Below are 24,007 nucleotides of genomic sequence, written 5' to 3' on the forward strand. Positions count from 1 at the left end.
AAACTATATAAATATAAAAATATGCATTAATTAATTCATAAAATAATTTTTAGTTTGACAAATTTATATAATTTTTTGCTCTTTTTACCTTATTTAAGTGATTTACCCTAAAATTGGACCAGATCTTCGAATTGGCTCATCCATGTACTCCTCTAATAACAAGCCGAAGGAATTAGGGATCAAATAATGTAGTTTTTTTAGTTAGTAAATTAAAAAATTAGCAAGACGACTCTAACNTTATATGCTTAATAATTTTTAGATCTAAACAGAGAGATAAGGGAAGGGTAAGGGCATCAGGTCTCCAAGGTGTATAGCATCAATGAAAGAATTCAGACGCAAATTACCCATTTGTCAAAATAAGTTTCATCACATGCCCAACATTACTTCCCTTGCTTGCAAATAACGGAAAAAATCGTTTCGTTTTCAAAATTATAGAGCATAAAAATTTAAAATCTGAAGAAAGAAAGAAAAAGAAAAAGAGGTGTTAGATGACGATGAAGAGGAAGTAAAAGTAGCGATCAGAGCCTGTCGAGATTCATGTGTACATCACGCAAGTATCAGCGGATTGACAGACAATGAATTTCTTTCGTCACATCGCATTTTTTTTTCTACTCTCAGTCATCCAAAACCCTATCCCTAATTTCAATCAGTAATTCGAAATCCAAAATTAATTCACAAATCCAAAATACGAATAGATTTTTGAAAAACATAACAAAAAAGGAGGGGAGATATGTAATCAATGAAGTTGAGAGCTCAGAACTTCTTAGAGGATTGCGCCATCAACGACGAGCTCAAGAAAGAGACTCGCCTCTGGCACAGTTATTTGTTCATCACTGCCTCAAGTCTCAACCAATTTCATCCTTCTAATGACTTCAGGTGTTTTAGGAAGAGAAGAGTTCATCCATGAAGCTTTACCTGCTACGCCTTATCGAAGTACATGGAGGAACCTTCTGAATTTATAGAATACCGATTAGGGTTTTAGGGTTTTCAGCTGATTTGGATTGAGCCGGACTTGCTTTGAGGCCCATTCCATTCTAATCGCCACAATATTGTTATACATAATTTGAATATTTTACATTTTAATCTTAGCTATATTCTCTACCCTGCGTATTAAATTAAGAAAATGTTACACTTCTTAATATATAGATAGACTATACATTTATTATATTTTATATAAATTATTTAAATTTATCAAATAATTTTTTATTCTAATTAATTAGTTTTTTATAATGCAATATCTAAAGAATTTAATTTTAATGCATTGTTAGTATAAAGTAATGTACACGTACATTTAATTACGTAACGTCACATTGGTAAAAATATTTATCTAACAGTAATAAAACGTTTTACGCTAATCAATGCATCAAAATTAAACTCATATTTAAAAGGATAAAAATATAACAGTTTCACATATAAAAGTTTGAATATTTAATTTAACATATAAAGATATAAAAAAAATTTCACCAGAGAGTATTACACATTTTACATTTTACGTCTTTTTTGAATTTTTTTTTTTGGAAACGAATTAGCATTAGTAATTGTCTAATTGATCTCAAATCTTAAGTTGACATATGACATCATCTGTCACCATGTTTTAAAACTATTAATCTTCTTTAAGTTTAGACTTTGATCCATCATTTCGCGGCTTCGAATTTAATCAAAGTTCTACTTAATTTTCATTTACTATCAGGTATCAAACCCTTTTACTATATAGTTTGGATGCAAAGTTTTTCTCCACCTTATATATCAAGTTGCAACCATACAAATAAGAATTCCCTTTTTTTCGCCCAACAGAAAGCATTGTTAATTTAGGCCTAACGTGTTGTATGGGTTTGTGAAGAATTGCTGTCATAGGCATGGCAGATTAATCACAACGCATGAAGTTGAACATTCCAAAAGGATATATATAAAACTACTGAGTGATAACCCAGTAAAATTGATACAAAATAAGAAAATCTTGGGTTCCAGACAGGTATGGATTTAATTTACCTATCTATCTATCATCTATGATAAATAATCTGAACTCATCATAGAAAAATGCTACTGACAGAACTATCATCATGAATACGCCAAATTGTTTCACCCAACAGGTTTGCTACGGAAAGAATAGTTAACTGCGGGAAATAGTTCTTGTCTGCAACTGGAATGGTGTTTGTGATGATCACTTCTTGAAATAAGCCACCAGATAACCTCTCAATTGCAGGAGGGCTGTAATAATTTTTTCAATAAAACAAAACAAGCAATAAACATAAACATAATATTCCTTCAGAATTCAGATGCAACTTAATTAAAGTGATAACACCTAATTATGCTGTGAGGTTTCCAACTTTCTATAGTAAAATATCACTCTAGGCTCTACCGAGTAAAATATCACAACTAGTGTAAATTGATGCACTAATGATTCAATTAGGGTATAACACTGCACAGTTAGACACCGACCCTACAAAACTTTTGATAGTTCCTAATATCTATGACACAAGCAACTTAATACCTGAAAACAGCATGAGTGCAGCATGCATAGACTTCTTTGGCTCCCTCTTCATGTAACAGAGCAGCACCTTTGGCAATGGTCCCTGAAATGCAGTACAATTAGAACTCAAACTAGTATAACCCCAACAAATTGACAGAAATATTTTTTTGAAGCAATTTAGTGAAAACTCATTTTGGCAGCATTACGCATCCCTTTGCCATTCCCAAAAGAAAAAACAACCAGCAAATAAAAGTTCAGGACCAATAGTCTGCTGCCTATTCAAATGTTGAAATTGGAAGTGAAAGTTAATCCCATACCAGCTGTGTCAATCATATCATCCACCATAACTGCAACTTTTCCTTTTACATCACCAATCAGATTCATCACCTGCAGAGTAAAGCTCAAACATAAGAAACAAAAAAATAACTGCCATTTCCAAAAGGAATTTAGTATGACCTTGATAATGCACATATTTAGTTCTAGCAATCACCTCAGCTATATTATGTCCCTGACGCCTTTTGTCGACAATTGCCAAAGGTGCATCAGATAACTTCTTTGCAAAAGCTCGTGCCCTTGCAACGCCACCAACATCAGGTGAAACAACCACCAAGTCTTTTGAACTTATTCTCTTGCTGGCAAGATAATCAAGGACGACAGGCTAGTGGGCATAGAAGGGCACCGTTAAAAAACATCTAGCTGTCAACAAATGTCAAAATTAACCACTGCCATTTAAATCTTACTTACTTGACAATGTACATGATCCACAGGAATATCAAAGTAACCCATGGATTGCCCCGAATGAAGGTCACAAGCAAGAACACGATCTGCACCGGCTTTCGTAATAAGATTTGCAACAAGTTTAGCTGCAATGGATTCACGCCCTTGAGTCTGAGATGGGGAAGAGCAAGAAAATCCAATCATTGGTTAGTTTCAACTGCTTCATCAATCAAACAAACCACGATTGAAAATCTTCTTCAATAATATTGCCACACAAAAAAAAAAATTATATTAACCAGCCACTATCCTATAAACATACAAACACAAACATCATATTCAATGACAGCTTAACACTATCTTATAAGACATAAAAACACAAACATCTGATTCAATGATGGTTTAAACTCAAGAGAAAACAAATCATTTCTCCATTGCAATGTGCACAGAAGAAAAATGAACAATCAATTGACTAGCTGCTTCACTACCTCACAAACCACACAGATGAATTCCTTCCAAAGAGAATAAGCTTCAAGGTAAGGAATACTTGCCTTTCTATCAGCCCTGGCATATCCAAAGTAGGGAATCACAGCAGTGATATTCTTGGCAGAAGCTCTACGACATGCATCAATCATTATTTGCAGCTCCATTAGATTCTCATTTGCAGGAGGGCAAGTTGGTTGAATAAGGTAAACATCACAACCTCTAACACTCTCTTGCAACTGGATATAGATTTCGCCATCAGCAAATCGCTTTATAGCAATCTTCCCAAGCTGCTGGCCCATATACCAAGCAATTTCCTAGAATGAAAGGAAATAGCAAATTAGTAAAAACAACAACACTATCCAATTCAGAGATAACTCACGCTAAGTAACAAACTAGAAACTTTTATTTTGTTAATGGAATTTAACCTGAGAAAGTGCAGGATTGGCGGAGCCAGAGAAAAGCTTCAACTTGTTACCGTTCCTATTGACTGTTCTCCCAGTCTTTGGTAATTCAAGGAACTTAGGAAGCGAGGGTTCATTGAGAACTGGAATTACCGGTTCGCCTTTGACACAGTTTAGGGGTTGGACCATATCACATTTCTAACACAACAAAGGACCATTTTTTAAATTAAAATAATGTAAACTGGGAAATGAGAGTGTGTGGGAAGAACAAATGAGAAAATTAAAACTATTAATTGTAAATGCAATTACCAGGGAGGTAAAGGGAGAGAAGGTTGGAGTGCGGGAATGATCAAAGGATAGAGATTGAAGAGCGAAGGCACGAGGGAAGAGAGAGGAAGAGGAAGACATGGCGGAAGAAGAAGAAGACGACGACAACGGTGGAGGCTGAAGGAGAGTGTGCGCCATTTGCCGCCGATTAAGGGTTTATGCTTGTGAGTGGGAGAAAGAGGAAGTTCCTTTTGAATTTGGAACTAAGCTTTGTTTATATTTCTCTTATCGGTGCAAGTGTGTTCAAGGTGGTGTCTATGTTCTTTCTTTAGCACCGGATTCGGTATTCGCGTGCGGTTCATGCACGGGTTCTTCTACGACGTCGTTTCAAAGAGGCGCTCGTATTTATCTTGCCAGCTTTCAATTTCTTTTTTCAAAGGTGTTTATACTCTTTGCCAAATTAGGGTTAGTAATTAGCAAATGCAGCATGAATTTAAAAAAAAAAGAAAAAAAAATAGATGATAAGAAAAATGGAAACGTGGTTAATGCTGATTTAAATACAAGGCGAAGAAAAAATTCCATGCACCTAGACAACTTGACTGGTAGTCTGGTACATTCATATTATTGTTCATGCACTACCGTTCTTATTTTCTTTCTTTCTTTCCGTTTATTTCCAAAATATGCAAATTATTACTACAAATGTTAGCGCTAACAATGCTATGTTTTAACGTTTTATATAACAACCATCAAAATCCATACAAACATCGACATTTTATTAATGTATGATCTTTATAAGAGTATATATTAATTAATATTTTTTCGAATGATATTCTATACGAATAATTTATTTAGTAATTAAGACAGTATTATTGTTAGAGAACGAGAAAGAAAGAGAGAGAGTGTAGATGAAAAACACACAAAATATTAGTAGAACTAAAGAATAGGTTAAGGATTCTAGAATTTAAAATCGAAAAATTTTTGCATTCGTACGATATACAGTGAATGAAGGGTCTTGAAGACTATAACAAAAATGATGAATGAAGTTGAGAGACAAAATTATTTTGTGGGAGAAATAAAATACAGTAAAATGTCGAATAGGAAAGACATGGAGAGGACACAGAGAAGATAGTGACAATCAAAACACTATAATTCGTCAGCCATAATGAGAAGAGGCCCAAATAAACTCACTTATAAACGTAAAAGAATTAAGGAAGCAGAAAAAAGAACAAGATCCATATGGAAAACGCGTGGACAAAAAAGGTGAAAGTAGTTGTGTCGAAAGAATATTTAAAGTAGCTATGGAGAAGTTTAGTAGGTGATACGGCGAATGCTATTGATTTTAACTCCTTGAAGGAAATGGTTGTGAAGAACTTGTCTCAAGTCATCTAAGTACCGAAACTGGGAGCGTATAAAACTCTTCTGACTTTTGATTGTGTGTTGAATGTTGAAAAAACATACACTTTTAAAATGAATAGCTTTTTACAATTGTTTCACGGTGTATAGACTTGGAGAGAAGTGAAATTCGAAGAGTGTGATTAGAATGTTTTGGAGTTCTATTGCATGCTTAGTCAGTGAATATTTTCAAGACGATAGAAGGTCAATGAGGTGAGTAGTTGGGTGTGATAAAGTAATGGAATCGTGCATCTCCTTCAGTGTCAGACGTCTGCAAATTGATACCTGTGTTATGGATGTGATCAATGAATAGGTTCATATCCCAATAGGTACTAGTGACTTCGATGTATTGGTAAAAGAGGTGGGATGTGAAGCATATAGATTGCATTGTAACCTGAAAAATGATGGTGAAAGTAGCACAAGCTGCAAACAACGAAAGAATGGTACAGCGAGTAAATGGGCATATATGGTTGTAAGGTCGATAAGGCTAACAAACCCGTTAGATTATGGAGACCAAGCAGCAGAAGTGATAATGGAGGTGCTAAGGGAGGATGAAGAAGAGAAGGGTAGATTGGTAATTCCAAAACTAATTTTAAATGAGCGGATTAATGACCATTCAAAATATAATCACAGAAAAATAGAATCATATCAATCAGATTATGGAGATATTGAAGGAAGTGCTGATTTTGTGGGATGTGATGTTATAAATAATGAAGTAGAATTTGAAAAACATTGATATGGGGCTATAGCAGTAGGCATAATAGGCTGAAAAAGGAGGCCATAAGGGATAAAAAAAACCAATGTCTGTCTAATGTATGGACCAGTAATATAAACAAATTACAAAAAAGGGTTAGTAGGCCACATGGGCCCAAGTTCATCAACAACATGGGTGAACAACACTAAAGAAGGCATTGCATCTAGGCCGAGTCCGCTATAACCAGGTCGGGTGGGTAACAAGATTCTTAGAGAGAGTATGCCCACCCATTTTGCAAGCCATAACGGAGGAGATGACGTTGATTTGTCTCATGGAGAAGGAGACTACTACGTTGGAGGTGGCCGAGATGCGAACCGTGTAAGCGATGATTCAGAGTGCCCGTTGAACCACGTTGAAGCCCAACCACACTCCACTAAATTTGTGAAGAATGTGGATTATGTTGAGGACGTTGGGAACGATGGAAGCGGCGGCGTAGCGTGTCCAGCAACACGCAAAAAATCATGGAACAATATTTCGATGCAATCGTTGGTGATGGGGATGGAATGATTGGAGAAGCTCATGATGATGGGGATCATGGCGCTGAGCACTCGAATGATGGGACTATTGGGATGATGATGCAAACAGTGATAGTATTGAATTTGAAAACAGATGGTGGGTTAATCAAGAATTTGTTGATGGAGGTATAAGAATTGGATCGAAGGGAGGGAGGGAGGCTTCGATGCATGACAAGGATGGAGTTAGAGAGGTTGTTATGGGGGAAGAAGGGGATGACAATGATGTTGGGGCCAGTGACAATCAGTGTTCAAAATTGGAGGAGGGGATACTGAAAAACAAAAGGACTTGGAAATCAGTAATGGAGTCAAGAACAATGTTGTACAATGAAAAAGATGATATTGTGGTAATTTTTTAAGCACAGAATGAAAAAATTGTTCAAAAAAAAGAGATTGATAAAACAGAAGATGAAAGCAAGATGATGCATACCCAAAATTCACAAGAAGCTGTTATAGGCGAAAATGCTTATGGAAGACGGAACAAATTACAATTTTATTAGGACTATTTGGAAAGAGTTAGTTCCACCAAGAGTATAGCTGTTTGTTTAGTTTGTCTTGATAGGCAGTGTGAATACAAAGGAAAGACCGAGTCGGATCGGGATGGTTAATCAGAAAGATAATATATTGTATTATATAATAAGGATGTTGAATGTATTCACCACTTGTTTCTTAGCTCTGAATTTACTTGGCAAGTGTGATGCACACGGATATCTGATTTTGGCAGACAATGATATTTTTTGGATACTTTGAAGGAACATTTTCAAAGTTAGACAGGAGTAATAAATAGAAAGAAGGAGCACAAAAAATGGTTGATATATTTTTTTGCAATCATTTGGAACATCTAGATGAAAAGAAATAGAAGGATATTTCAGAATAAAAGAAAACATTAGAGAAAATCATCAACATGTCCTTTCTTAACTACAAGGAGTGGAAAGGTGTGAATCTCTTTTGTTGTTGATAATAATATTGGAGATGACAATGGGATAAATCTTTGTGTTGATATGTTGTTTGGTTGTTATTTGATGTGTTTGTATTTCTTATTGTCTCGCTCCACTTTATTGTGCTGAACTCTTTTGTTTAAAGAAACAAAAACTTATTTAGTAATTAAATTTTAGAGTGTATATATAATATAATTGATATTTGAATTTCTAGGCACGCCTTGTTGAACCTTTTAATATAGTCTCTCGGAGGTTCTCTGGTCTCCTATTTTACTCCCAAGAGACTAGGCGCGTGCTTGACTTTGTCCTTCTAGATTGAAAACTGCATGAGGAACTTGCGTGAGAGGTCGTCGAAGCTGATAATCGACATTGGGGGAAGGTTGTCGAACCACTTCATTACCGCTTTTGTCAAAGTCGTTGAAAAGGCTTTGCAGCGGGTGGCATCAGAGGCGTCGACTAGATACATCCAACTTTTAAAGTTGCTCAAGTGATGCTTTGGGTCGGTAGTCCCATCGTACAGATCCATGTCAGAACTTTTGAAATTCCTCGGAACTTTTGCCCTCATAATATCTTCACTAAACGGATCTTCTCCCCCTAATGGGATATCTTCTCGGTTAGCGTGAGGGCCTCTACCTCGGAGATTGGACTCCAATCTTAAGAGCTTTTCTTCAAGCTTTTGTCGTCGTTCAACCTCTCTTCTTAGGTTTCTCTCTGCTTCTTACTGTCGCTCTAGTTCTTGTTCCAGTTGCTCCAGCCGTCCTTGGTGGCTGTAGAGCAATCTCATGAAATTGGCAACATGAGGTTGCCCCTCTTTCTTTGATTCATGTGCCCCAGAGGAGATTCCCCTTGGGTCTTTCACACCTGAGAGACCTTCTCGGTGTTGTTGGTCCGCTCCCTGCATAGAAATTATTGTCTTGTCGTTGTTAACTGCATCTTGTTGTTCTTGCTCAAATTCTGATGCAGTGTGTCCGTCCTCATTCTGGTCATCTGCCATTATAAGGTGATCTCCCAGGCTCCTGGCGACGGCGCCAATGTTACATGGGTAACCTGAGATAAGTGGGTTGGGCTTGAAGAATTGGCCCAAACGTTAATGGAGGGTAGTCTCCGACTTGTTCCCGTTCGGGAGCCGCTGTCCGAGTTGTGTGATTGAAGGAATGGGAGTGGTACCTGCAAAGACACTCCGATGCCTATGTTAGCAAGGGGGTAAGCAGGTTTAAAATGTATTGGAACTTAGTTTTACCTGAGTGTGTCAGTATATTTATAGTGGTGATCTAGTAACCACCATTGAAATAGTTCCACTTCTAAAGGTGGATAACCGTCCTTTTATTTTAGGGTTGTTGAGATATTATTTCTGGAAGTGGACGAGAGATTTTAGGGGACAGTTACTTATTTGAGTAAGTGTTATCTGCCAGCTCATGTCAAGCCCGACCTCTTTGGGGAGGAGCCTATGTCGGACCCGACCTCTTTCAATGAAGTCGGTTAAGTGGTGAAAGCCAATATTTGGGTTGGGTCTTTTAGGCTTACTTGAGCCTGATCCATAATATTAGGTCAGGTATGCACACTTATCATTGTTAATTTTTCAAACTCAATTTAATATATTTAAAGTGGAGTTCGCCGAATGGTAAGGCGAACTTTATAAAATTTATAAAGTTCACCGGTGGGTAAGGCGAACTTGCTAATTTTTATAGAGTTTCGCGTGGGGCCGCACTTGTCAAAAAAAAAAAAACATGCATTTCGATAAATAAAGTTAAAAACTAAGTTTGGTGAAAATAAATATTTTTTATAATTTATTATGAAAAAAATCTCTACTTGTATTATTAAGATTTTTATTTTCTGTTTACGAATTTGGAAGTGTTTTATTCGTAAAAATAATTTGAGGGAAAAGTACTCCTTAGGAACATCGTGGCTTATCTAAATTAACAATTTGAACAATTGAACTTTTGCATATGTAAATTTTGTGATTTCTGCTAAGTTATTATTCATTTTTTGGATGCTAGAATTGTTCTAATTAATTGTACAGAATAAACATATTTGAAAATCCATGGATGAAAGCTAAGCATGAAGAGGTTAAAAAGAATGGGATGGAAAAGATGAGAATTAACAGAGTCAACTTTAAATTTAACAATTGGATAATATTGTTAAAAAAATTTATCTTTTATAAATATAGTATTAATTTAATTTGTTTGTAGTTATTAAATCTTTGGTAGTTAGAAATGGAGATTTATTTTAAAATTATCTTTTTTTTTCTAGATGTTACTCGATAAACTTTGTTAGTATAATATTACTCGTATTTACTGCCAATGAGCTTAACGCTCGAGTTTGCAGTAATTCAAAGCTGAAATTTATTTCTCATGATTAGTGGGTTTGGTGAGAGCCTCATCTGGTCATTATTTTAAGAGTAAATGTTGTTTTTCGTCTTTGATTATTTGTTTGAATGACAAAGCATTTTCTTATAAATTGGAATTTTATAACTATTTCCCAATCATCCAATTAATTGGCCTAAACAATCTCTATTACTAGACTAAGCGATCCTGACACATTAGTATGTCATCTTTTACAGAATTCGTTTAGACTAGTCACTTGGATAATTAAAAATTAATTAAAGATTTTTAAATTAGAAAAAGATATTTTGTCCTTTAAATAAATGAATAAAGGCCAAAAAAGTAATTTATTCTTGTTTTAAATTGAATGGTAATACTAGTATTGTGTCTGAACAAGATTTAATTAGATTTGATTGTGTTATTTTTTAAATGGGGTTAGATTGAGAGATCTTATAATCAGTCAAATTCACAACTAAAAGAGAGGATAGAGTAGTCTGAAAATTTGATAAAATAGGTGTTTATTTGACTAACTCTTTTGTGCAGGTGTTGTAAGCAAAAATTCTATCGGAGAAAATCACAAGCTATAGTTTCACTAGTTCTATTTGAAAAGGTTTCATCCCACCGAGAATTGAGTTATTTTCTTGGTTTGTGTTGGTCGGCAAGGTGAATACTAAGGATAGACTGTGTAGATTATGTGTTATTGATCAGAATGACAATATGTGTGTTTTATGTTGTAAGTGTGGAGACTGCTTTTCATTTGTTTGTTGGTTTTGAGCTAACTTAGCATGTGTGGTGTGCTTGGCTGATCGCCCTTGGAAGGATATGGATCTTTCCAGGTACACTAAAGCAACACTTTGAAAGTTGAACAAATATATCAGCCAGGAAGGATGAGAAAAAGAGGTGCTTCATTGGGTTCTTTGCTATTATCTGAACAATTTAGTTAGAATCTTTATAAATCATGCCTCAGGTGTGGTGAAAATTATGAACAGATTGTTTACGTTTTCTGATGAATGAATTAGTGGTGAGCCCTTTGGTTATTGATGGTAATATCGAAAATGACTAGAAGTTAGTTTGTACTTTGATTTGTCAGATGTTGCTTGTTGGTTTCTTTTCCTTGCTCCATTTCCATTTCGCTGTGTTAATCTCCCTTTACTTTAAAAGAAAATACCGTTTTCAGTGCATAATAACTATTATCTCTATTGTTTTTGGTATACTATTTATCCAAAAACTTATATAACAGAAAAAGATAACAGATAAAAGTAAGAAAATATAGTAAAATATTTTACTAGGTACAAAGAAAGATCCCTCGGATAATTACATTATCTTCTCACAATCTATTTATCTATTAGTAATATATTATAACAGAGCTAAAGGTAACTTTCGTATTTATTCTTAATTTCACATGATGCCACGTCAGTTTTAAGTGGCTCTAGATTCATTCTTAACTTTTTAGAATTTTACTATTCTTTTCTAGGATTCTACAATACCGACGAAGTGATTTAGGAGGTCAAATTCAACCTTTAAAGTGTTGCTTAATTATTTCATTGTCATTCTTAATATAACAAGAATAGAATCACGCGTTTTGACAAATTTTGGAGACCCACGTTCTACTTAGTAAGAAATAGGGATGACAGAATTTTAAATTCAAAAATTTATTATTTTTGAATCACTAATTTAGATTTCATTCAAAATATTTTATTTTATAAAATAAATAGATTCTAAAATAGATATTTATATGAGTTATAAGTAAAAAAATTTATTTAATAGAATTACTTTTATTTAAAGATTCTTTTAAAATTAAATAAAAATAATTCTAAAATTATGTTTCTTTGATTTTATTAAAAAATACCACTATTTGAAACTATTTTAGTTAATTTTATATACAAATTTTATATTCTATTAGAGAATAGAATCCAACTAAATCAGAGTATTCTAACGTTTGTATTTTTTTATACAAAAAAACTTTTTAAATTTCTCGTAGAAATTGATTGCGTTGATGAATAAGTTTTCAATGCTGTCCAAAAACCTTTCTTATTTCAAAGAGTTTTTTGGATTTTTTTAATCTCGTGGTGCGTTTATTTGAAACTATCATACATCTAATATAGTGACAGTAATTGCGCTGATGAATAAGCTTTTAATGCTGTCCAAAAACTTTTCCTTTTACAAAGAGTTTTTTGGATTTTTTTGTTATCTCGAGGTGCATTTGTTTGGAACTGTCATACATCTAATATAGTGATAGTGATTGCGCTATCCAAAAACCTTTGCTTTTACAAAGAGTCTTTTGGATATTTTTTTTATTTCGAGGTGCGTTTCTTTGGAACTATCATGCATCTAATATAGTGATAGTGATTGCACTATCGAAAAACCTTTCTTTTTATAAAGAGTTTTTTGGTTTTTTTTTTTTTATCTTGAGGTGCATTTTTTTGGAACTGTCATGCCTCTAATGTAGTTTATTTTTTGGATCTCGAGGTGCGATTTTTTAGAACTGCCTTGTAACAAATAGTTTTTTATTAGGTTTAAGAAAGAGTCTGAATTTTCTTTTGAGTAAGGGAAAGGGTGGATAGTGGAAATGAAAACTCGATTTTTTGGAACTGCCATGCAACAAATAGTTTTTTATTGGGTTTAAGAAAGAATCAGAATTTTCTTTTGAGTAAGAGAAAGGGTGGATAGTGGGAATGGAATCCGCGTCTTCTCCTCGGGAAAGAGAAATTTGACTATTGGACTATATTTGTATTTTTGAATTGTATTTGATACGTAATATATCATTTTTATTTGTGTTTTAATTTTATATAGATTACTCTATACTTTTAATGTTAATAGAATTTTTTAAATATTACTTTTCATATTTTCTTATTCTTTAATTTTATATAAATTATTATATTCTTTCAATGTTAATAAATTCTTTTTAATAGGTATAAATTGATTTAAATTCTAATTCATTCTCACATTTTATATTTACTTTTGGTTATATCACTATATAAATCAACATTCGCTTTATATAATTTTTTTTATCCCTTCTCACATAATCTTGTATCTCTTTTTTTTTTCTACCACTTTTGCTAAATGTATGTTTTAAGTGACTATATAATTGTATTTATTAGGAAGAAAGTGAAAAAGAAAATGCAACTAATTATGAAAAAGAAAATTTGACTTAAATTACTTTTTAATTCTTTTGTTTCTAATTGAACTACTTTTAACTATTTTATTTCTACTTCTCATGTGTCTTATTATTATAGCTTAGGATTTTTTTTTTCTTCTCATTTTCATGACATTTATTTTTCTTTAGCTTACTCTATAATTTCATATTCTCTTATTCTCTATTTTTATATAGGATACTATTTGTCTTTTCTGTGAATATTATTTCTCTTTATTAGCTATAAATATAATTCATCCTCTTTTATAATCACTCTTTCTTATAATTATTATATAGTGTTACAACTTAGGATTTTTTTTTATTTTTTCCTCATTATTATCTCATTTATTTTTTTTAGGTTACTCTATACTTTTTATAATCTCTTACTATTTATTTTTATATAAGAAATAAGATACTGTATGATTTTAATGTTAATGCTATTTCTCTTTAATAGATATAAATTGATTAATTAAATAATAAAACATAATTCATCCTCTTTTTTCATACTTACTCCTTTTTATGTTTTTTATATAAATCAACATTTACTTGACACATCTTCTTTATCTGTTCTTTTCACATAATATCATACCACTTAATAAATTCTTAAAATATTATACCTTTATAATTTTTTGTAATTTTTGGTATAATTATATTCACGAGTTATTTCATCCATATATTAATTTTTTTCTTTCAATAATTTATATTTTTTAATATCATTTAGTTAATTTAAGGACTATGTCCCAGGTACTGTAAAGAAGATGCTTCCCCCAACCGCCCCAACAACAATAAATAGAAGACAAAGTTGAACTTTCACAATGATGTGTTTTCATCTGGAATTAAAAACTTGTTACTCAGATTGTTTATTTCCTGTGCAGTGTCTATCAAATAACAAAAGAGCAGCTTTAACAGAGATAATTGATGTGTTACAAGCTGTGTGTCATGCGTATAGTTTGCCGCTGCCATTGACATGGATCCCCTTTAATCGTTCGTTAAAGAAAATACAAAGCGTGCTCGACTCGGTCCAGGGTGTGGAAGGAGGACTGAAGTTTGATCCGACTACTTCAAGCATGACAGACTCGTCGAATGGCTCTTGCTCAATTTTGAGAATCGGAAACATTTGAAAGGCAAATCACCTTGTGTTGATAGTGGATAAAAAATTATTGTCAAAGCTGCCTACAGAAAAGATATGATCTGTTTCAAGTTTGATCCTGCAGCTGGTTGTCTCCAGCTCTATGAAGAAGTTGCAACAACATTCAAATTACAAATCGGATCTTTCCAACTCAAGTATCTCGACGATGAAGAGGAATGACTCAGATTTGGAAGAATGCATAGAAATATTGGATGATCTTGGCACCCGTGCTGTGAAATTTCTTGTTCGCGACATGCCTAGTGGTTTGAGCAGCGGTGGCAGTAACAGTTGATGAATTCAATGAATCACAAGAAATCTTTGATCCAAATAATTTCAATGACACATCTGAAATACTCTATAAAAATGTCTTCATTTAACTTGTGTGGTTGAGTTTTCCAGTCAATATATTTTATTAGTATTGTTTTTTAGCCACACAAATTAGATGAAGACATTTCTATAGAGTTTCTTAGATGTAGTATTGGAGTTATTTGAATTGAAGATTTTTTATAATACAATCTTTAAAAAGGAAAAGACCTTGAAACATGAATATGCTTTTTTAAAGTGTCTATTTTCACAAAGTAAGATAATAGAGTCACAAGTAAGCACTAAAATGTTAAATACATAGTTCTATATATGACGGATGCAGTTTATAGAATTTTATAATTAAATAATTGCGGTAAAGAGTGAGATGAATAGTTCTAGGTTGCTTTTATCCCAATTTTTGTATAAAATTATCAATAATTTAGAATAGATATTATAAATAAGTTTTCATATAATTTTGTTATTTTTATTCTCACAGAATAATCTAATTAATAATAAAAGTTAATATCAGTGCATAATAACTATTATCTCTACTATTTTTAGTGTATTATTTATTTAAAAACTTGCATAACAAAAAAAGGTAACAGATAAAAGCAAGAAAATATAGTAGAGATATTTTTATTAGGTATAAAGAAAGATCTCTCAAATAATTATATTATCTTTTAACAATCTATTTATCTATAAGTAATATATTATAATAGAGCTAAAGATAACTTCCATATCTATTCTTAATTTCTTAGGATTTTAATATGATGCCACGTCAGTTTTTAGTAAATGTAAATTCATTCTTAACTTTTTAGAATTTTACTGTTCAAGAGGTCAAATTTAGCACTATTGCTTAATTATTTCATTATCATTTTTAATATAACAAGAATGGAATAAGGTTCTATAAGATTTTAGAGATCCACATTCTACCGAACTAAATAAGAGCGCTTATTATTTATTTTTTTAATAACATAATAATATTTATTATTAAATTTTAAGTAACCCCAATACATTTTGCCCATATATCATATACTATATAAATATTGATATATATGTATCTCCAATTTAAATCAATTTCAATTGATCCCTTATTATTTCTCCTCCGATAAGTATTAGTTCGAAATAAGAATGACATGATTTGAAATTTAAAAAATTTATTATTTTTGGATCACCAATTTAGTATTTCATTCAAAATATTTTTTCTCTATAAAAATTCTAAAATTTCATTTCTTTAATTTTATTAAAAATATAACTATTTGAAATTATTTTAGTTAATATTATATACAAATTCCATATTCTATTAGAGAATAGAATCTACCTAATTCAGAGTATTCCAACGTTTATATTTTTTATATAAAAAATTTTTTTGAATTTTTCGTAGAAATTGATTGCACTGATGAATAAACTTTTAATACTGTCCAAAAATCTTTCCTTTTCCAAAGAGTTTTTTGAATTTTTTTTGGATCTCGAAGTGCATTTCTTTGGAACTGCCATGCAACTAACATAATTTTTTATTGTCATACGAAAAGATCTGTCCAAAAAACCTTTCCTTTTTCAAAGATTTTTTTTTTGGATATCGAAGTGTGTCTCTTTGGAAGAGACAAAAATATTTTCTTTTTCAAAGAGTTTTTTTATTTTTTTTTTTAGATCTTGAAATGTGTTTTTTTGGAACTGCTAAAAATCTTTCTTTTTTCAAAGAATTTTTTGAATTTTTTTAGATCTTGAAATGCGTTTTTTAGAATTGTCATGCAATTAATATAATTTTTTATTGCCCTACGAAAAGATCTATCCAAAAAACCTTTTCTTTTTCAAAGAGGTTTTTGAATTTTTTTGGATATCGAGGTGTGTCTCTTTGAAAGAGCCAAAAACCTTTCTTTTTCAAAGAGTTTTTTTATGTTTTATTTTTTGGATATTGAGATGAGTTTCTTTAGAATTGTCATGCAACTAATATAATTTTTTATTGCTCTACGAAAAGATCTATCCAAAAATATTTCCATTTTCAAATTTTTTTTTGAATTTTTTGGATCTCGATGTGCGTTTCTTTAGAACAACTGCGGCGTATTGTGTCAATTCTTTTGAGTAAGGGCAGGGGTGGATAGCAGTTCGACTATATCCGCATTTTTGAATTGTATTTGATACGTAATATATCAATTTTATTTGTATTTTAATTTTATATAGATTACTCTATACTTTCGATGTTAATAGGATTTTTAAATATTATTTTTTATATTTTTATTCTTTAATTTTATATAGATTACTATATCCTTTCAATGTTAATAATTTTTTTTAATAGGTATAAATTGAGTTAAATTTGTTAAATTCTAATTTATTCTCACATTTTATATTTACTCTTTGTTATATCTCTATATATAAATCAACATTCACTTTACACAATTTCTTTATTCCTTCTCATATAATCTCATATCTCTTCTATTTTTTTAGTATAAATGATTTATAGATAACTAATCATATATTATTATATTAATAAAAATAATTAATTTTCACAATAATTACTTAAAAAGACATATAAATGCATAAATTTAATTAATTAGATAATTATACAAAAAATTTTATATTAAAATTAAACTCATATATATGTAAAAAAAAATAATAATAATAATAATTAATTGCAATTTTATATGAATAAATATTTTACTTGATCACCTATTACCTACTAATTTAAAAACTTAGCTATACAAGGATACACATAAAATATATAATAATTAAATAAAATATCTGGCAAAAATTGAATAAAATAAGAGAAAGAAGACAAGAATCTCAATCTTCTCTTCGATGGGTATCCGTTTTTCAAGATTATAATCTTACAGATTAATATTCACACAAAGAGAAAACTTACGTAGTCCACTGATTGGGTTTTTGTTTTTTTGAAATCTAATTATAAAAAGAGAGAAAGAAAATAAAAGAGAAATGAGTTCTTGATTTCTTTTTTAAGATACCTATGTTGTAGCAAAACTTAATTATCTATAAATCTCTATGAGATTCATAAGTTTTTTAATTAAGGTATATAAGTTATCTTAAGTTTTCAATAGTTAAAAATCTATGAATGATTCATTTTAATTCGAAATTATATATATGTTTCCTTTTTCGGCTAATTGTTTTGCATATGATACCTATATTGGTGTAACGCATGGTTATGGATCTTAGAGAAGTTTAACGGAGGTGTGACGGCGTTTAGGTGGTGTGAGAAAATCGGACGGTCCGATTTCATGCAGGTGAGGGAGGACACAAATTGGACCGTCCGATTTGTGTGAGGCAGTGATGTCGTTTGCAAGGAAATCGGACGGAGCGATTTCATGAGAAGAAGGAGGATATTTTTAACCAAGGAAATCGGACCCAGCGATTTCATGGTTGCGGATTAGAAGACCAGGAAATTGGACTCAGCAATTTCTTGGAGCTGAAGAAAACTTTTGGCGGCCAACCTGAAATAGGATGGTCTGATTTTAGATTTCAAAAAATTTGAAATGGAGCATGCGGTCGGACGGTCCGATTTGAGCTTGAGTTCTCTGAAGCTCGAAGCTTTCTTCTTCTTCTCACAGCTTTGAGTTCCCTGAAGCTCGAAACTTTCTTTCTCATCTTTTCTATTCTGCGATGGATGATAGAGTAAGATTAAAAGTGTATTATCATGTCCACATTTTATTACAAACATCTGAGAGAGTAAAATTTGTGTGTAAAAATTCATTAGATATTGTGATTCCGTTCACTCTATCATTTGAAGAATTAAAAAGTGTGATTTGGGAAAAAATAGATCCTCAAATATGTAGGAGAGTGTCATGTATTCTGTACAGATATCCTGTATCTATGTTTGGTGGGTTCGTTCAATTTCAAACGAAATACGTAACTGAAGAAGCGAGCATGCAAGAAATATTTTCAGAGTATCTTGAAGGTCGGTCACAAACATCATTCATCGAATTGTATGTTGAGTTCGAGCAATCTACAGCGGACCGAGATATTGAAATGGAAGATTACAACAGTGATAGTGAAGAAGAGTTTGAAAGTAACTACGAGGTTGTTGGTCCAGGTGTAGACGAAGATCATGCTAACGATGCTATGGTGGGAGACGTGGCGAATGTGGCAAATGCACTAGCAAACCAGCAGCCGTTTGAAGAGCCGACTTTCATGCGGTCATTGGATTTGGAGACAATGCATGCACCGGAGTTTCCTCAATATGTAAATGCAGGTATGTCATCATTTTAAATTAAGATTTGTTAAGCTATGATTTGTGCATCGGTTTTGACTTTAGAACAAATATTTAAGACGACGGTAAATAGGCAAAATATAGCATATAATTAGTAATTGGTTAATGTTTGATTATCAAGTGAACGTGTATGCTGAGAAATTTAGTATTTTTCATTGTTGTTGTTAAAACCGGACTAGATCGGACCAGACCGGCCAGTTTGATAAGAAAACCATTGAACCTGACCGGCCGGTTAGACCAGAAAACTGTCAAACCGGACCGTAGGTCGGTCCAGTCTAATGATGAGATAACACTTGGCAACAAACCGATGTGAACCGGTCAAATCCAAAATGAACCTGTTTGGTTCTGATAACAATGTCTTCCATTGTTGTTGGTAAAACCAGACCCGACTGGACCGGACCGACCGGTTTGACAAAAACACCATTGAATTGGACTGGCCGGTTCGGGCAAAAAACTATTGAACCGGACTGGCCCGGTTTGACTAGCAAAACTGTTGAACCTGACCGGCCGGTTCGACCACAAACCATCGAACCAGACCGTAGATCGGTCTGGTCCGATGATGAGACCACACTTGGTTAACGAACCAGTTCAAACCGGCCAAATCCAGAATGAACCGGTTTGGTTCTCGTAACTATGTCTTCCATTGTCGTGTGATTATTAGTTTATTAAATACTGTTTCATGACCTAGTTGATAAACTTATTAACTTTTGCGTCATGCATTCTTGATTTACGGATCATTGATTTAATTAATGCGACACATATTTAACAGTTATTTATGGAACTAATAAATTTGTGATGTGATTGCAGCAGAGCTTCCCATTATGCCAAATGGTGAATTTATAATGGGAATGGAATTCAGTTCCAGGGAGGCAGTAATTAAGGTGATGGAAGATTATAATATCCGCAGAGGTGGAGATTATCGGGTGCATGAGTCAGAACCGACGGCATTCTATGCTAAATGCACCCAATATGGTACAGGATGTGATTGGCTGATCAGGGTGAGCAAAATGTCCAGAAAGTACTGTTGGGACATAAGGAGGTACAATGGTAGTCACACCTGTACTAGGGCCACCATTTTTCAAGATCATTCGAAGCTGAATTCCAACACAATTGTAAAAGCAATAAAGCTATTGGTAGAAGTTGACCCGTCTATAAAGGTGAAATCAGTGATTGCAGAAGTACAGTCAAAGTTTAACTATACTATAAGTTATCGCAAAGCATGGTTGGCAAAAGAGAAGGCAGTGGAGTCAATATTCGGAGGTTGGGAAGCTTCGTACGAAGCCTTGCCGATATGGTTTGAGGCCATGTGTCACAAGGAGCCATCCGCAGTCGTTCATTTTGAAACAATGCCTGCGTATCAGGGAGATGACTTGGTTCCTAATATTTGTGTACTGCACCGAGTCTTCTGGAGTTGTTACCCTTGTATTAGAGCATTCAGACATTGCAAGCCAATAGTGCAAGTAAATGAAACTCATTTGTATGAAAAATATAAGGGTTGTTTGCTGATTGCAGTTTCACAGGATGGCAACAACAACATCATGCCTATTGCATTTGTGATAGTTGAGGGAGAGACATTGAGGCTTGGCACTTTTTTCTTAGTAATTTGCGACAGCATGTTGTGACACGTGATGGTGTGGGCCTTATCTCCGATCAGCACGATTCCATTAGAGCAGCTATTGCTCGTAGTAACGGAGCTTGGTCTCCTCCCAAAGCATTCCACATGTTTTGCATCAGACATATAGAGTCCAGCTTTTTGAGGAAGTTCAAGGCCCCGTATCTGCAGAAGCTTATCGTCAACATCGGTATGATAACTACGATTACAGTTACTCTTGAACACAGTTATTATGATGAATGTTACTTATAGTGGGTCTTTGTTTTAATGACAGGATACTCGCGAACAGTTCGTGAGTTCGAGACACGTTATCAGCGTTTACGCGAGCGGGGTGAGGCGTATACCAACTGGTTGGATCGGATTCCACGTGAGCAGTATGCTTTAGCATTTGATGGGGAATATCGATGGGGTCATATGACCACCAATCTTATGGAGTGCATCAACTCGGTACTAAAAAGGGCTCGCAATCTTCCAGTCACTGCACTTGTTAAGGCAACATTTTACAGGCTTAATGAGTTGTTTACCCAAAAAAGAGCCGAGGCTGATACTCGAATTAATGTTGGACATATGTTCTCTGAGCTTGTAACCTTCAAATTGCATGCCAATCAGCGGGCAGCAGGTAACATCCAAGTTAGTTGCTTTGACCGACAAAATGAAGTTTTTGAAGTGCGTGAGTGTCCTAGTGGTCTAGAGTATGCAGTGGACCTCCGTCGACAATGGTGTGACTGTGGTGAATTCTAGGTCGACCGATTTCCGTGTTGACATGTGTTTGCTTGTTGTGCAAACCAGCGGCTGGATTAGCAAGTGTATGTACATGGTGTCTACAAAATAGAACAAGTTCGACGAGTTTACAGGGCGAGGTTTAGGCCACTAGAAAATCCCACAATATGGCCTGTTTATTAGGGACCTCGATTTGTAGGTAATCCGTTCAGACGGGTATCCAAAGGTCGGCCAAGAATGACCCGTTTCTTGAATGAGATGGACATTCAGATGTTGCGTCGTCCTAGGCGATGTAAGCATTGCGGGGCCGAGGGCCACAACCGTAGTAGATGTCGTCAACGTGGTGGTGCAAGTGCAGGTGCGAGTAACCAATAGAGCTCTAGTTAAATTTCTCACTCTAGTTATTGTATGACTTTCAATATTTTGTATGTTGTATGACTTTCCTGTGTGATATTATTATATGACTTTGGGGTTTTCATATACTGAAAATTTAATGAGAGAACTGATGTAAAGTAAAGTAGCATAGTTGATGATATAAATAAGTCCACTAAATACATAAATCCAACACATTATAAATACATAAGGCCAACACATTCTAAATAAATAAGTCCAACACATTCAACTTAAATAAGTCCACTAAATACATAAGTCCAACACATTCTAAATAAATAAGTCCAACACATTCTAAATAAATAAGTCCACTAAATACATAAGTACAACACACACTCTAAATAGATAAGTTCAATACAGACATCATTTTCTCATTGCCGATTTTACATCCTTGTATAATTTCTTATATTTCTTTGCAACCCGGTTAAAAGCGGACGGAGTATATCGATTAGCACTGGGGATCAGCTCTAAGGTTGTATCCCTTTCCTTTTTCGCTAGTGGTTGTACCTATGAAAAGATTCAATAAATCACTAATTAAAACAAACTTATAAGGAAATTATTCTATTAGTCTAACCAGTAAATTATTTTACCTGCACTAGGCGCTGGACCATCATTTGGACCATCACCACCCTCATCATCATCGTCGTCCTCATCCTTGTCCTCGTCCTCATCCTCATCCTCATCCTCATCCCCATCCCCATCCGGATGGTCAACCAGAAAGTCATCAGCGTCATGTTCAACTGCCTGGTGCCTCTCCTGAATTAGACCCATCAGAATACGACGTGAATTTTCGCTCTATATGATCCTCCTCGTGGCACCATCACTCCTACTAGAGTCAACAGAAAGTCTACCTCCGGAATTACCAGATGAAGTGAGCTGGCGAGGTCTCATATCCAACGACAATCTACCTGGAGCAATCCCACTCGGTTGGGCCCTATGGTTGGTAGGAATGTCTCCGTAACCTGGATGTGAGTAACCTGGCACAGGAGCCATGAATCGAAGCAGCTGGCTAAACAAACCCTGTTCACCCGATTCTTGGTGTGGGACACTCCAATACTGTTGATGTACTGGATATGGTGGTGTGAAATAATCCGCAGACTGCGTGTCAGGAATGTATGGTGTGAACTGCTCAGGCTCTTACTGTGCCTGTGTCTCTGGGGGGCGGTCGCGGTTGCAGTGGCGATGGTGGTGGCGGTGGTTGTACTTGTTGATTGTCCTGATTATGCATACGATCACCGTCCTGATTCTCTTACGGTTCGAGATCTGACAGGCGTAAATGGTCACCATATGTACCTCGGTACCAATGCAAGTAGATTTCTAGCTGATGCTGTAAAGGCACCATGTACTCGACAAGAACATGACTATACCTATTCGTCCAATGCATAACCCAGAATGAGTGGATTCCAGACCAATCTTGATTCTTAGGCCCTGTCAGAACTTCACCGTGTGCTTCACCTAGATCCCGCTCTTGATGAGGAACGCCCTGAGTTAAGCCAAATTGTCTCCTCAGCCTATTAGATGCATGCCACTCAATGCATTCAAAAGATATAAGCGGAACTGTGGCACTCCATATGGCCAAATGCCGACGGATATCAGGAGGAATCAAGCCTGCTTCAATCCGCCCCATTGCATAAGCCTCCCAAACAAACTGTACAGATTATGCAAGTAAAGGAGGATTACACACCAAAAAATAACATGGCTAAAGAAAAACAAAATACTTATTTCTTACAACATACATGTCCTTCTTGCAGATCATCCAACGCTCTCCTAAACTGTTTAAGACTACGATATTTGTAGGGACGATCGGCACGCTCCCAGTTATGCCAACTGATATCAGACAATTCATTGAATAACATTTATCAATGAAGTTTAAAATACAGCGTGCACCACTATTTAAAAGCATATAGTATTTAAATTTACCAGTTCGCAATTGGAAAGAGTCGAGGATTTCCAGGAATCGGCGCAAGGAATGGTAGTCGGATCCAAGCCCAAGTAAGCAAAAGTGTCAGTGGACCATCAATCTCCTTACAGCCGGCTCGAGTTGCCCTACACACCGCACTATAAAGGTGTGCCAGGCATGCCGATCCCCAGCTAAACTGTATGATCCCAGAAAAGTTACGGAGTAACGACAGAAACTTCCAGTGCACCCCTGTCCCGGACTTATCTCTAAATATAACAGTACCAAATAATAACATTATGTGGCACTTCACGTACCTTTGAATCTGAATATTGTCAGCCAACACTAT

At 34.2% G+C, this 24,007-nt stretch overlaps 2 protein-coding genes and 3 non-coding genes across 5 annotated transcripts; 1 reads left to right on the forward strand and 4 right to left on the reverse strand.

The window, feature by feature from the left end:
* Positions 1-285: 285 nt before the first annotated feature.
* LOC127748282 (small nucleolar RNA Z101) lies at positions 286-379 on the reverse strand. Its single transcript, XR_008010224.1, has one exon. It is a non-coding gene; the product is annotated as a small nucleolar RNA Z101 (small nucleolar RNA).
* Positions 380-514: 135 nt separating this feature from the next.
* On the reverse strand, positions 515-598 carry LOC127748286 (small nucleolar RNA snoR14). Its single transcript, XR_008010228.1, has one exon. It is a non-coding gene; the product is annotated as a small nucleolar RNA snoR14 (small nucleolar RNA).
* A 151-nt stretch (positions 599-749) lies between these two features.
* LOC127748284 (small nucleolar RNA U61) lies at positions 750-839 on the reverse strand. Its single transcript, XR_008010226.1, has one exon. It is a non-coding gene; the product is annotated as a small nucleolar RNA U61 (small nucleolar RNA).
* Positions 840-1,880: 1,041 nt separating this feature from the next.
* LOC107487574 (ribose-phosphate pyrophosphokinase 1) lies at positions 1,881-4,763 on the reverse strand. Its single transcript, XM_016108238.3, has 8 exons — positions 4,381-4,763; positions 4,096-4,269; positions 3,736-3,984; positions 3,215-3,358; positions 2,961-3,128; positions 2,788-2,857; positions 2,492-2,573; positions 1,881-2,208 (listed from the first exon to the last, which is right to left on the reverse strand). Exons 1-8 carry the CDS (start codon positions 4,534-4,536, stop codon positions 2,028-2,030), a joined length of 1,224 nt encoding a protein of 407 aa, XP_015963724.1. The 5' UTR covers positions 4,537-4,763; the 3' UTR covers positions 1,881-2,027.
* A 13,933-nt stretch (positions 4,764-18,696) lies between these two features.
* On the forward strand, positions 18,697-21,392 carry LOC107487537 (uncharacterized). The gene is made up of 4 exons (XM_052261588.1): positions 18,697-19,021; positions 19,847-20,592; positions 20,652-20,841; positions 20,926-21,392. Exons 1-4 carry the CDS (start codon positions 18,697-18,699, stop codon positions 21,390-21,392), a joined length of 1,728 nt encoding a protein of 575 aa, XP_052117548.1.
* Positions 21,393-24,007: the final 2,615 nt, after the last annotated feature.

The sequence above is a fragment of the Arachis duranensis genome, chromosome 5 (assembly GCF_000817695.3).
Source record: "Arachis duranensis cultivar V14167 chromosome 5, aradu.V14167.gnm2.J7QH, whole genome shotgun sequence".
NCBI lineage: Eukaryota > Viridiplantae > Streptophyta > Magnoliopsida > Fabales > Fabaceae > Arachis > Arachis duranensis.

Coding starts and splice junctions, on each gene's coding strand:
- LOC107487574 (XM_016108238.3), bottom strand. CDS start 4,536: ATGGCGCACACTCTCCTTCAGCCTCCACCGTTGTCGTCGTCTTCTTCT. Junction 3,359..3,735: donor ATGCCAGGGCTGATAGAAAG/GCAAGTATTCCT, acceptor TCCCCATCTCAG/ACTCAAGGGCGTGAATCCAT. Junction 3,129..3,214: donor TGGATCATGTACATTGTCAA/GTAAGTAAGATT, acceptor TATGCCCACTAG/CCTGTCGTCCTTGATTATCT.
- LOC107487537 (XM_052261588.1), top strand. CDS start 18,697: ATGCAAGAAATATTTTCAGAGTATCTTGAAGGTCGGTCACAAACATCA. Junction 19,022..19,846: donor TCCTCAATATGTAAATGCAG/GTATGTCATCAT, acceptor ATGTGATTGCAG/CAGAGCTTCCCATTATGCCA. Junction 20,842..20,925: donor GAAGCTTATCGTCAACATCG/GTATGATAACTA, acceptor TTTTAATGACAG/GATACTCGCGAACAGTTCGT.